Source organism: Monopterus albus, unplaced genomic scaffold (assembly GCF_001952655.1).
Source record: "Monopterus albus unplaced genomic scaffold, M_albus_1.0 scaffold2.1, whole genome shotgun sequence".
Taxonomy (NCBI): domain Eukaryota; kingdom Metazoa; phylum Chordata; class Actinopteri; order Synbranchiformes; family Synbranchidae; genus Monopterus; species Monopterus albus.
In genome coordinates, this window is record NW_018127882.1 from 4,507,096 (window position 1) to 4,521,208 (window position 14,113).

The 14,113-nt window shown below is 38.6% G+C and overlaps 2 protein-coding genes across 3 annotated transcripts in view; one reads left to right on the forward strand and one right to left on the reverse strand.

Moving 5' to 3' along the window:
• Position 1: 1 nt before the first annotated feature.
• Positions 2 to 11,036, reverse strand: cul4b (cullin 4B). The gene is made up of 20 exons (XM_020590846.1): positions 10,276 to 11,036; positions 8,862 to 8,977; positions 8,673 to 8,776; positions 8,459 to 8,528; positions 7,359 to 7,432; positions 7,105 to 7,267; positions 6,821 to 6,910; positions 5,185 to 5,267; positions 5,036 to 5,103; positions 4,781 to 4,899; positions 4,470 to 4,662; positions 4,256 to 4,360; positions 4,059 to 4,169; positions 3,871 to 3,956; positions 3,294 to 3,401; positions 3,090 to 3,203; positions 2,893 to 2,998; positions 2,590 to 2,762; positions 2,352 to 2,504; positions 2 to 1,150 (listed from the first exon to the last, which is right to left on the reverse strand). Exons 1-20 carry the CDS (start codon positions 10,742 to 10,744, stop codon positions 1,055 to 1,057), a joined length of 2,601 nt encoding a protein of 866 aa, XP_020446502.1. The 5' UTR covers positions 10,745 to 11,036; the 3' UTR covers positions 2 to 1,054.
• Positions 11,037 to 12,327: 1,291 nt separating this feature from the next.
• The window catches only part of mcts1 (MCTS1 re-initiation and release factor), a 2,945-nt gene continuing 1,159 nt past the window's right edge, over positions 12,328 to 14,113 (forward strand). Inside the window, exons 1-3 of one of the 2 annotated variants that reach the window (XM_020589163.1) lie at positions 12,328 to 12,546; positions 13,716 to 13,868; positions 13,980 to 14,077. In XM_020589163.1, the coding sequence (XP_020444819.1) occupies positions 12,536 to 12,546; positions 13,716 to 13,868; positions 13,980 to 14,077 (262 nt within the window). In that variant the 5' untranslated portion in view covers positions 12,328 to 12,535. Of the gene's footprint in view, positions 12,547 to 13,701; positions 13,869 to 13,979; positions 14,078 to 14,113 lie in introns of those variants that run through there. The other variant, XM_020589113.1, reaches the window with a different exon arrangement.

Sequence of the window (14,113 nt, forward strand, 5' to 3'; positions counted from 1 at the left end):
ATTGAAACAATTGTTTAATCTGAAGCAATAAATCTAACAATCATACAAACAAGGGTCTAATCAATCTTATTGTCCTCAGGCGCTGAGGCACTGCACTCCCATTCCCACCCACTTTTCAGCAAGGCTTGCAAGCCCCAATGGAAACATACAAAAAATATAGTGTATGTACTGTGATATGGCCCCACAGAAGATAGAGAAGAGAAGAATGGGCTTTTGTGCTTTTAGTATACTTTGTAAGGGTTAACAAAAACCTAAAAGGCAGATAAAATGTCACTTTTGCTAAGTATGTACAAAAACATACAAAGAAAGAACAAATGACAAACTGAGACAACTGAACTGCTTTAGAAGCTTGAAAACTATTAACAAAAGAAGTTCTCTATTTGGCACAAACTGATTTGAATGCTTTGTGTGCTCATAATCACAGTTTTATCAGATGGCTACATGGCCTTAAAATTTGTACAACTTCACTGCAGGATCACACATCTGACATCCATTCCCCCAAAACTGTTGGTTGCCTAATCTGAATGTTAATCCAATAGTCCCACATTTGACACTGACCGAAGACACAAGTATCAGTTTAATCTTTTTATCCTTTTTTCTCTCCAAGGTGTGGTACATTTAGATAATTGTTAGGCGTGTCATCATTTGCTTGGGATACTGAGTGAACAAATAGGAAAAAGTGATTTGATAACAAAAAGAATATTGATTCAAACTATGGACAAAGAAGAATCTAAGTTTGAAAATAAATATTTTTCCTCTCCATTCATAAAAAGGAGCAAAATGGAACAACATCTGTGTCTTCTTTGTCTGTCCACGTGAGCTGAACTCTCTCAGAGGCACCGAGAAATATGGACAATATTCTCTTTTTAATGGGCATGCAGTCCACAGGATCACAAGACCCCTGACAACAATCCTGTGGAGCAGTATCCATTCACTTGTCGGCCACTGGGTTGAAGATGATAATGATTAACATCCGTTGGAGCAAAAGATTTAGAGACCGATCACTGGACCAAAAGCATGTCTTTCTCTGTCCCTGTCCCTGTCCACCCCCACCCTAAGCCACATAGTTGTACTGGTTGGAGTTCTCCTTGTCACGCTCCATATAGTCCCTGTCAATGAGAGACTCTATCCTCTTCTTCAAGTCAGCAGGCTGAAAGGAGAGGAGGCAGAAGTGAACATGTGAGGCACATGCCAAACATTTCTTATTATTTTTATACCCTGAGGTATGAGGTAATCACAATGAAACACTGATTCTTGTTAGGCAGCTATATTCAAGTCTCTCTTATACAAGCCAAGTTTAGATGTTAGTCTCGTGAAAATGTCTTAAAGTCCATTTTAATCAAACTTTCCAACTGTACTGACAGACAGTGGGGGCATTAGCTTGTTAGCAGGGAAGGTACTTTTGTAAAATACCACCCAAAAGAGCTTGTGCACTTGTAAATGGAAAAGAACATGAAGAAAATTATATTTAATAGTTAAAAAGCACTCATAAATGTATGTTATAAACAATTGCTAATGAAAAATACTGGAAAAAAAAGCAAAGAATACCCATCCTGTATTATAAAAGATCTCCTCATTAGAGCTAGACTACTAAATCTCCTGAGCTAATATATACACTGTACAATCTAGTATTAGCTTACTGAAGATATACTGACATTGATGCGTTTGTTGGCTGAACAAGAAATGGTTAATTTCAAACATTTGCCTAAGTGCATTTTCAAACTGTGTCCCCCACAAAGCAGAGTTCATTTTTACCATAAAATGATGCAACAAGTACACACTTTGGTTACAAATATATATGTGTACACACACACACACACACACACACATGTATTAATGTTGAACTCTCAAATATACATGTCAGCTTCTGAAACGCAGAACAGTCAGGCCTTGATCCACAGATGCTTCTTTTGTAATTTGCACCACATGAAAGTTAATCTGGCCCATGGTGCATATTCAAAACAAACTGAAACAGCTGGTTTTAAATCAACAACAGAAAAATTACCCCCACAGGATCAAGCATATACAGAAGATGATGGCAACAATAACAAATTAGAGGGGGAAACTGCAATAAGGGATTTAAAATACTGGACTTATTTCCCTAAGGATCCATGCAACATTTCTGATAAATAAAGCTCAAAGTTTTAGGGTCATGGCAAATCCTGGTACTCTTGGCATTTAGGAGGCAGACTATGCAACCTAACATGTCTGGTTTGAGTTCAGCTGAGGCCCTTACTGCATGTCATCCCTCCTCTCTTCCCTTATTTGCTGTCACTTCTCTACTGTTAAGATGCAATAAAAATACAAAGACACCACAAGGGAAAAACAAGATTCAGGGTTGTGCTTATCACCTTGACAGGGAACTTGAGCTGGTTGTACACCTCAGACATCAAGAGATTATGGCTCAAAGTCTTCCTCATCTTCATGATCCGCACAATGGCAGCATCAATCTGATACTGTCGATCCTGAAAGACCCTTTCTGTTGTACTGGCTTGTTCCTCCACCTGAGGTAAAAGACACGAGTTAAAATCATTTCAGAATACTTTAAAGTAATTTGAAATTAAAGAAACTCTAAGACAACCGTTGTACCGTTTCTTTCATCTGGATCTGGTTTATTTTGATCCTGAAGAGCTTGTGTTTGAAGTCATCATTGCAGGAAAACTTGTCTCCATCCTCCACATCTTTGCTTTTTGGGATTTTGGTGAGGACACGTGCTTTTCCACACGCAAGTGACTGCAGCGTCCTGCGTAGTTCACTGTCCTCTGTAAACCAACAGACATACAAAGAGTGTTTTAAACCAGTGGTGTTAAATAAGTAAGACTTGAGACCCCTTATTTTTTTTCACCAAAAATCAAAGTGCCACTAACCAAACTCTCATGTGATGATACAGACCTATTCCTGTTGCCAGTTTGATCTCCTCCAAGGTGAACTCCTCTCCTTCATTAAACATCAATAGCACCAGTGTTTGGAAAAGTGACACCTGCAGCTCCTTCTTGCCCTGTTGTGAGAAAAGGATAGCAATTAACATTTATCTTTATTCAGTAAGTGAGCCAAACACAACGGAGCATTCTTAGAAATTAATTATCAACCTCTTTAAATTCAGCTTTTAAAACACAGTGGCCTAGTGTTGATTGCCACTGCAGCTTCCTGCCACTGTGTTTGCCCAGGTAGAAGGTCTTGAAGATCTCTTGCAGTCGCACCATCTGGAACAAGATAACACAGGCATTAAAAAGTGTATTTATAGCATGGCAGATTATATAAATAGCTAATTTCAGTGTTTGCTCGGCACTAACCTCGGGAGGCAGGTGCACTTCCATTGGGACATAGGTTGGCCAGTATCCCATAGTAAGGATGTTCACAGTCAGCTCAATGTTGCCAGGAATGTTTTGGCACTGCATATACTACGGGAACACAAATGAGACATGCCATATCCAGAACGCCCATCTGAGTAAATCATGTATATGAAGGTTTATCAGATGTTAAAACACAGTGCATGTTCAATGCTTATGTGGTGGGTTTTAGTGTCTGTTTTTGCACATTTTCTTCCCATGTTTTATGTATTTTAACTTGTTTTGCATGTGTTATATTTAAGTCTGTGTATGTTACATCTGGCTGAAAGACAAATATCCCCTCTGGGAGAAAAAGTTAAGGTAACAATTAAGGGAAAAGTCAACTTTTTTTAGACAACCCTGTATTTATTTATTTGCTCATGCCTCCACCACATGCCTCAGTTAGATGCATGAAGGGGTTGTGTTTTTTCATGCAGCACTGTTATCTGTTGGGCCTTTGCATAATCTCACTATCACAAGAATAAAGTATAAAGTTTTGACTGGACAGTCTTACAGATTAAACCACTATTGCTCTTCTCACCTGTTTGAACTGCACCATAATGTCTTTAGAAAGCTCCATATCCTTGAACATCCCCTCTAATTTGCTGGTGAAAGCTGCTCCACATTCTGAGGACACACCAAAAGGTCAATGTGCAATCAGTGTCGAGATTCCCATTCTGTTATTTATTCTGCATCGAGTGTTTGCACGTGTTAAGAAGTTAAACTTACCGTGCTTCAGCTTTGACAGCATTGATTTCTCAGCATCCACAGAGGCGCTTTTTCCAACCAGCAACCTCTTGGCCAGATCCTTCTTGTAAAAGGCCTCAAAAACATCTTTTCCTATTATGATGATAAATAATTACATTAAGGAACAACCACAGACAAAAAAGATCCTGAACTGATGCAGATTTGAAAGTACATTTTACCATAGATGAATCTAAAGATGATCATGATCTTATCCAGCATCTTCTCCAGTTCTTCATCTGTTGCCTCTTTGTTTCCTGCCCTTAGCTTTGAATCCACGTGTTTTGCTGCAAACAAATGTATATTTATAGTTTATTATTTTAGGAAAATTATGAATATGTGTTCATTTACTGACATTGTGGCCATTAGAAAAGGAAAACATGTTGAGCTACTGACCTATGAGCTCTGCGGGCTTATTTGGCCGTTTGTTGATGAATGTTTCAAAAGCCTCCTTCATGGCATTGACAAACTTCTCGTTCTTCATGAAGCAGACATCAATGATGTGATCCACCTTGTCTTTGAAGTCCAGCAACTCTTGCACCATTGTTTTGTCTTTTTCTGGATTGATTACGATTGTGCTTCCAAAAGCCTAGATGTTGATTTTCGAGACATTGAAGAAAGGTTACTAACCAATGTGTAAAACAATACCTGAGAGCTCCACGCCTTCATCCTGCACTACCTTCAGACTTTCATCACTGGTAATGTACCTTGATGTACTCTATCCAGTGCTGCAGGAGGACCTGAACGCCACCTCGTACTCGACTGAAGAGCTGATAGAGAAGAGACAGATCCTGAATTCTGTTTTCATCCAGCAGGTGAGTCAGCCCTGGAGGTTTCCAGCAAGAACAAAATCAGAGATCAGAGGCAGGAATTTCAGATACAACCCAGAGATTTACAGTACTTACTGCTGTAATGCTACTCACGTATGCCTGTATGTTTCTATAGAAAATGTTGTTATGTACCTTTTTGCAGAGTAGCAGTGAGATGTTCACCCAGCAGCTGCTTCTCCACAGTAGCAATGAGTGGTTTCCTGAGCAAGTTAAACCCACAGGTTACAAATAAATTTGTCTTAGTGGTCATTTTTAACCAAATCCTGCAGTCTGACACTCACTGTGTGCTCTGGTCCAAGTATGTGATGACTCTGTCAGCTTCCTCCTCCAAGCGTTTGTTGACATGATGGAGATATTCTGGTACCTACAAGGGGAGACATTTACATTTATACCATACTCTCATCTCCTAATATTAACTACTGTAGTTTTACCAGCTCCGAACACCCAAAACATACTGTATTTGTGCTTCTCCAATAAAGTTTTTGAAAGATGAGTTACACAGCATATAAAACAACAATCAAAATCAACAATAATATAACAGCAAACTCATAAGCAGCAAAAAACATCAACAGGACCAGAATAGAATAGAAATTAATTTCAAGGATACCAAATATACTAAGAGACAATTCAAATAAAAAAAACTCAGGCAAAACCAGGACCTGTGTCTGCACTGCATTTTGATCTTCTGAACCTATGAATAATGGATAGATTTGTGTTTTTCCCTTTTGCATGAAAGATGTCTGGTTGTGGTTAAATTTGCATTGTTGGTCTCGGCATATTATTTTAACACCAACACAGCAAGCTGAGTCCTTTCCCTTTCATTCTGACTTGGACCAAAACCTGATGTTGCAATTCATGTTATTAGCTGTGTTGTCACTGTAGGAATCTAATGAGCGGTACACCACGTGCTTCCCCCTAAACATCATCTGGCATAACCTCACGGGTTGACACAGACAGTGCTGCTTTTACTTTTCCACTGTATTTTTATTATGTCAGTCTCTTTTTAGAGGAGGGAGGAGCTACTCTCCCCTCTCTCTCTCTCACACACACACACACACACACACACACACACACACTCAGCTGAGCAGATGCAGAACACTCAATGTCAAGGATCACACCACAGTTCAACTATCAGCCAGTAACAGAGACTGTGTGAGCAGTTTATCAAACAGCTGTTGAACAAGCAGAACACAAACTTGCAGAAATGTGACGTCTTCACCGATTTGCCCGCAGGCCACACATTGAAGTCCCTGTTTTACATCTGAACCAGCTTGATTCAGTACTACCTCCTGCAGTGTGGAGCTCCCAGAATGCACCTCCAAAGCAGGCAGAGGGCAGTGGAAACAAATTAAGAACCTGGGATGAGTGCCACGTGGCTCAACATGTTTCAGTAGGTTCCTATGACGGAGAAACCCTTTCAGATGCTTAAATATTTGAGCTATGAAATTACAGTGTAGCCGCACTGAAATTTCATAAGCAAGGTTGCAACTAATTAACATTTTTATTATCTGTTATTTTTCTGATTCCTTTCTTAATTAACACATCATTTTTTCTATAAATGCCAAAAATAGTGCAAAATGTCCATTGTAATTGCCCAGAGCCCCAGATGAACATTTTAAATTGCTTGTTTTATCCAAACGATAACCCCAAAACAAAACATATTCAGTTTTATTATATAGGACAAAAAAAAGCTTTACATCCTCATGTCTGAGAAGCTGAAACCAGACTCCTTGGGATTTTACCTTAAATTAATTAACAGGATTACCAAAATAGTTAATCAACTAAATGATCACCTCTCGTCATGATGTGGAGTCACACTCTCTAGATTTAAGAAAGCAATTTGGTGAAATAAGAAAAATACGCCAACAAAATCAAAAAAACAAAATGTGCCCAGAGTATTGGGGTCACATAAATCACCTCTCTTTCCTGCATCAGCCTCTGTCCCTCTGCAGCATACAGTCGATTAGTCTCCTCCAGAAAGCGCTGCTCGAAGGAGTCCTGATAAATCTGTCAGGGACAGCAAGGACAGAGGTTCCATTAAAACTTTTTCCATCAGGAAACTGACAGATCATCACACCAATGTGTCACAGCCACTCTTTTCGTGTAATCCATGATAAAGATTAAATCCTTTCAAATACGGGTAGAGATTTAGCACTTTAATCATCATTAAGATAATTATGAAATGGTCCATGGTCAGTTACCTGTAGGTCAGAGAGCATGCTCAGCAGGCTCCTCAACAGACTGCGGTCTATCGCCTCTCCGTTTCGCTCCCTCTCAATGAGCAGCAGAATCCCATCGATGGTTTTACTCTGGACCTTCAGATCACTGATTATGTAGAACCTGAACAGCTCCAGACCCATGTCCCTGCAGAACAGAGCACCCAGTTCAATGACCACTTCAACAGAAATCAGCCTCACATGATTGCAAAGCAGTCACAGTATCACTGATCACTCACCAGATTGATGGCAGCATTGAATTTTGTAAAACATAGGTGCGGTCCAAAAACAAAAATATACTCCTAATCATGATCTGTCAAACAAAACAAAACAAAAACATTCAAAAAGAGCAAAAAAAAAACCACCACTGCCATTCTCTTTTAAACATTTTGTTCTCATTAAAAGGGATTCTCAACTGATTTTCAACATCTAGTTCAGTTTACTTGTGACAAGGATCTTGTGAAAATTGTTGTACAATGTTTTCTCTGAAGGGTCAGGGTTAAAAACCCCGAACCTGAAGCGGGTGTGAAACTTTTACAGGAACCCTGTGTCACAAACGGGATTATTTGCCACAGTCTGTTTAACAAATATTGCCATTATTGTTGGTCCCATGTGCCATGCAGACAGATTAAACTTTAATTGCAAGTTTCATACGGACAGTGACCTTTTGGTTGAAATTGAGATTTAGTGAGTATGAAATTGAGATTTATTGAGTTTATACATTTTTGTGGAGCTCAGGGATAAGAGGTTCTTGCATATCTCAGGACACATTCTACGTGCATTTCTCGATAACACCGCGGGACTGCCCTTAGCTAAACAGGCAAAACACTTGACAGTGTATAACACACACTGTTAGAATTTTTCAACTGTCTATCTTCTCTCCCGTTATTTATACCCAGTTTGTTTTGTTTGACTCACTGTGTTGTGTGGTAGCTTTCACTGGGATCCAACAATACGGTGCTAAAACTCCTCGTTAAAATCCAAGATGGCAATACTTGTGACTGGTGGGCTACTTAACAGGCTCCTTCCTAGTAAATCTTATCACCAAATAATTTGCCAAACATGAGTCATTTTCTCAAATTTCTTAATCACATGCAGGACGGTTTTAACAGTAAATAACAAATGTCCGTTAGGCAAGTTGTCTCAACTAAAGAGTTCATTGTTGCACATGTGCACACAACAGCGGCAAAGAGCAGAGATACAAATATTATAGTACTAAGAAGAGTGATGGAGCCATCTTTGAAAATTCAAAAACAAACTACATGGAGAGTGATGTTACTGTATATTAACTGACTTAACTGACTTTAAAAAGACAACTTATTAAGGTTGTAAAACATACCATTTGTCTGCAGTGATCTTGCCAGCATTTGTCAATTTTCTTCAGGAAAAGCACACTATCCAGGGCATCCGTAAGAACAATGTTAAGGCAAGAGCAGGCATTCATTGAAAAGGTCTAATGTGATATATGACTGCATCATCAACATCTGGCTTTACTAAATAAATGACCGGTTTTACTCAGTGAACCAGGGATAAACAGAAGATGCAAAGGATATTCTCTGAACTGATCAATCTGTGCCTTGATGTGGTCTTCACACACAGCCCTCAGCTGTTTATAAAGCTTGGCAGATATCTTATGGGAGCACAAGTTTTCCACAGCCTGAGGGGACAAAATCAAGAGAATCAAAAATGATGGTCTCACCCACAGACCATACAGTGAGCAGTCAGCCGGCCTGCAGAAATACCTGGTAGAGCTCCTCTAGATTGTATTTGATTGAAGTGCTGTTCTGTATGGCCTCCACTGCCTCCTTCAGCTTCTGCCAGGTCTCCTGTGTGTAGTTCTCAGGCAACTTGGGCTTTTCTGTGTGCAAAACAAAACAAAACAACATTTTCTGACACAACTGTCAACTTCTGCAGGCCCAGAGTGTTTTACAGTGGACCGCTGTGGACCATTGTGCTGTGTCTCCAGTGTCAGCAAAACTATTTTAAAACAACTGTGTGTGTTTCTATCTAAAGTGCAACTAAGTGATATTACCAAAAAGTCAAACATTTGCATTAGGGATGATATGACTGTGTAAACTATGAGATGACATACATGTGTCTAATGGTCAGAAACGCTGCTATACCATTTATATCATGACATCTATCCTCTGAACATTTTATCTAAAAACTGTTTAACTGACAATATTTATTTTTATTGATACAGCATTATAAAATGATTTCTACTAGTATACAATATTTCATCCACACTGCAGACTCCTAATCTGTATGTTGTATTGTGTTAAGATGGCATATCACCTAGCTTTTTGTTGCTGAAAGACCATATAGCATAACTTAAATGTAGTGTTTTGGGCGTCTTATTAGTAATTTCAGAACTTAGCAGACTGTTGTAACTGAGCTAAATAAACAATAACTGCTTCTGCCTTACTAATTAGTCATCAGTGATGATCTCTTAGAAATACTCCTTAAATTATAGCTGCAACAAGTTGTGGATCAGTCACTTCAAGAGAAAATTGACAACAATTTCCTTAATCAATTCAAGTCATTTTTCCAACAGAAATGCTAACAATGTCTGTTTTAAACCTCTCAGTTATAAAAATGTCCTGCTTTTCTTTGTTTGATATTACTGTAAATCTTTTTTAAAAAGTTATCTTAATTTATTTTGGGGGCTGTTGGTCAGACAAAACAACACATCTGAGGAATGTAAAAAGTTGAATGGACAATTTTTCACTATTTTCTCACTAATTAATTGTGAAAGCATTGGCAGATTAACTGATAATCAAAATTGTTAGTTGTAGCCATAGTCTAAATAACTATGAAAATATATCCAAAACTACTTACTTAATAGATCTCAAAATGGTCAAAAATACATGTACATTTTGTCAATTAAGACCAGATCAATTATGTTTAGTTCTTTGTAATGTTTTTGTGATGAACAAGTATAGTGTTTATGGATCATTCACTCATTTAAGATCTTAATATTTTGGCATTAAATTGTAATGAACTCTTAAGGACCAACACAAATTCTATATATTGTCTATATATTGTCCCAGGTTCTACAACATATTGCCCATCAGCAGTTGGATTTGTTAAGTTGTAAATTGCTGTCAGTGACTGTTTTGGAGCTTGGGTCACATTATACAGCTGTTTATCTGCTACCTTTGAAGTTCTTGATGACTAGTTTCTTGGCAGCACCAGGTTTACTGCTGGAGAAGGTGCCGGATCCTGCGGTTTTCGTCAGTCCGTTCGCATGGTGTCCTACGCCACCGGGAAGGAACACGGCTTTGCTTTTGTTATTAGAGCACGAAGCAGCAGCAGCAGTAGCAGCAGCAGCAGCCTCCTCAGCCATTTTCACATCCAGTCCAATGAAATCCACTGATTCCTCAAACCGCAACTTCTTCTGAATGTGCAGCGGAGAGGGAGAGCAGGAGGAAGAGGAGGAATTCAGGGTCTTGGGAGGCGAAGAGGGGATCGTGTCAGTAATGTCTTCCCTCTCGGATCCGTTTATTTTCCTCTTCTTCGGAGATGTGATGTTACCGCTATCGTTTTTGACATCAGTAGACGCTTGTCTAGCCTCTTGGGTTGGCGGTGGTGGGGGATTAGGGGAAGATAAACCTGTTGGAAACATGAAAAAACGGGAAAAGCCTACTAATTCTTAACAGCCAGTCTTCTGTTCCGAAACTTCCAGGCTCGCCGGGGGTGAGCTCAGTGTCCGAGAGCTCTTATTTATCTTAACAAGCAGAGATTTCACTCCAGTCCTTTATCCAGTATAAAACAAGCAGTAAATTACCAACTACACAGCTCCACTTGAACCTAGCCTTGTCTCTTTCTTGTTATTGCTGGCAGGAGAGGAAAGATGGTTGGCTATTGCTTCCTCTTCGTGCCTCGCTTGTCTAACCGCGTTGAACACTCGTTTAGTGACTGCGTGTAAGCGAAGCGGACTAAAGACAATTACTTACAAAGGTAATGTAGCTAGAGGAAGAAAATACACTCGCATAACGATTAAACACCCGTTGCTAAACTCGGAAAATGTTCGTTCGTAAAAAGCTAGTCAGTGACCCCACCGGAAGTACTTTGTAGAAAAGTACTTTTTGCATAAGCGTGTTTTTTCGTGGTGCTGTAACTGTTGTAATTAGACACAAGATGGCGCCATGTCAACTTTATGGGTTTAGCATTATTTTCATGATCATGAAGTTGCCAAACACTGATGAATAACTATATTAAGTAAATGTCCTGTATTAAATATATAACGTAAGTAAAATTACAAAAGTATTAGTTCAGAGTTAATTAATTTAATAATACCCAATACATAATGTGTGTAAATGGAAAGAGACTGTTTCCGTGATTTTTACACTTCAAGGTTCAGGTTCAAGGATTTTATTGTCAATTCACCATATGTGCAGGACATACAGAAAATCGAAATACCGTTTCTCTCTCACCTAGTATTGAGTGCCATAGCATTTAGGAACTAAAATAGAGTAAAGTAGAATAAAAATAGAATAGAATCAGAACAGGATTGACGTAAAGAAAGTCACTTTCGGCTTTTCCCGTCTAGGTGTCGCCACACACACTGACGACTCGCATGTTGACATTTGGCACGTGTTTTAAGCTGGATGCCCTTCCTGACCCAACCCCAATTCGAACCCGGCCGCTGCGCCTTAACCACAAGCCTGAAACTGGATTCACGTAATAAGGATAAATCTAAACGGTACAGCCAATAAGCTGTGACTCAGAGCCGTGTACAGTCAGTGACAGTAGTGCAAACAACAATAGGAGATTGTTAGAAGCTTCACCAGGGCGTTTGTGATGAGGTGCAAATAGCATATGAGATATACATGGTCAGTATTGCAAATGACTGTCTTCACATGAAGTAACATAATGAAAAAGTTGTTTTGTGTAGTTTTTACTGTTTCTGAAACAATCCCTTGCATCTTTTGCATTTTCCTTCATTTCCTCAGTCCATTTCTATCAAGACATTTATTTCACTGATCTACAGGTTTGTTCTGTGTATATTCTTTGTAAATACTAGTGTATATTCTTTGTAAAGAAAAGAAAAGAAATAGTAACTGGCCCTGTGTAATTTTTATATAAGGAGCTACCATTTGAATTTTGATCTGATTATTCATATGATGAAATAAAAAGCAACATTACTCGACTTGCAATTTTCTAGACTTGTTACAGAAATTACCTTGGAGACAGTCGAATTCGCCTTGACCTGCCGTATGAACCAAAAAGTGTCGTAAAACCACGCAATCCCCATACAACTGGCCCACCACTATTGAACAAGCGTGGGGTTGTATTACTTGATAGATGAATTGCAATTTGGTTGTGTATTTGTGTTTATTACGTCCGATCTGGCGCAATAAGTAGAGGCAGATTTTGTCATTATTGAAGAACGCGGTAACGGCGACCAACGAGGATGTTTAAAAAGTACGTTGTTTGTTATTTCCTTGTTGTAGCATTAGCTAACTACGGCTAGGTGGCTAAAGGTAGCTGATTAGCAATCACGACTGAGCTTTTGGGGGGCTTGAAACAATCTGATATGAATTATGATATGTTATGAAATTCTGTGTATTACTATTATATAATGTCTGTGCCATCTTAGAAGACATATTCTTGTCATTATTGTGTGATCTTAAGATAATTCATTTACGCTTCTGAACAGTACAATATTGGCTTATATTTGAAAATCAAGTTTTGTCATGTTAAGGCAAACCGGTTCAACCAGGCCCACTAACTAATATTCACAAGCAAAAAGCCGCTTGATTTCATAATCACGAACACCGAGTGGTACATATTTTGTTTAGAAAGTTTACAAAATGTACACTCTTGTCAATGTTTATTAGAAAAAAAACGATATTACGGTGGAAGAAGTGTCATATCACATACTGGAATAAAAGTATTAATACTATAGAGTAAAATACTGTTACTCATTTTGCACCGTGCCCCCTTTCTGATTGTTAACTTATGGAGCCCCCTGAGGTCCTGGAAAATGTTTTTTTTTATCATATGAGGATATAATGTAGTAGTATTTTGTGTGCACAGGTTATTGTTTCATAAAATAAGATCAAGTTAGTATTTTTTCAGGACTTCAGGAGCTCTTGTGTTAGTTGACAGGTTATAACTTCTATTTGATTGCCCCATGTAAATCCTAGGAAAGCTCTGTGCAGTTCCAGCATGAGCATGAATCATCCACATGCTGTAGCTGAGAACAACTGTGTGCGTTCAAATTGTCTTTAATCTATAATAATGCATTGTATTTTACAAGCGGATCATGCTTTGTATGTACAGTACAATGGAAATAAATAGTAACTTGTTAGATAAATGTAAGGGTATATGAAGCACAGTATTTCCCTCTGAAATGTAGTAGAGTAAATGTATAAAGTACCACAAGCTGGAAGTGCTCAAAGTACAAGAAAATCTAAATTGTACTTAAGTACAGTATTTGAGTTAATGTTCTTTGTTATTTTTCAACACTGCCATATTAACTATGTAAATCCATCTTTAACAGAAACAATCTGGATAAGATTTTTCCAGAGCACTTATCTGTATCTCACACATCTCACACCCTTCATCTCATATCTCATGTTTTGTTTCAGATTTGATGAGAAGGAGAATGTGTCAAACTGTATCCAGCTGAAAACATCGGTGATCAAAGGCATCAAAAATCAGCTGTTGGAACAGTTTCCTGATATTGAGTCATGGCTCAATCAGATAATGCCAAAAAAAGACCCTGTCAAAATAGTGAGATGGTATGATTTGTCATTTCATTCTTCTCATCAGTGTTTCATAGGCAGTGTTGTTTTGTTTAATGGATTTTGTTCCATTGTTTTTAGATTGCTTTATTTTTCCTCTTTCGCCAGCCATGAACACATTGAAATCTTGACAGTGAATGGAGAGCTGCTTTTCTTCAGACAGAGAGAAGGACCATTCTATCCAACCCTCAGACTGCTGCATAAATGTAAGCTCTTCTGATGCCAGTTGTCTGATGGTTTAT

Bases quoted from the DNA above. Each gene is read 5' to 3' on its own strand.
- cul4b (XM_020590846.1), bottom strand. From the start codon at position 10,744: ATGTTTCCAACAGGTTTATCTTCCCCTAATCCCCCACCACCGCCAACC. The intron at 8,777-8,861 runs GTATTTCTGCAG...TTGTCCCCTCAG, and splicing joins ATCTAGAGGAGCTCTACCAG to GCTGTGGAAAACTTGTGCTC. The intron at 5,104-5,184 runs GTGAGTGTCAGA...TAACTTGCTCAG, and splicing joins TACTTGGACCAGAGCACACA to GAAACCACTCATTGCTACTG.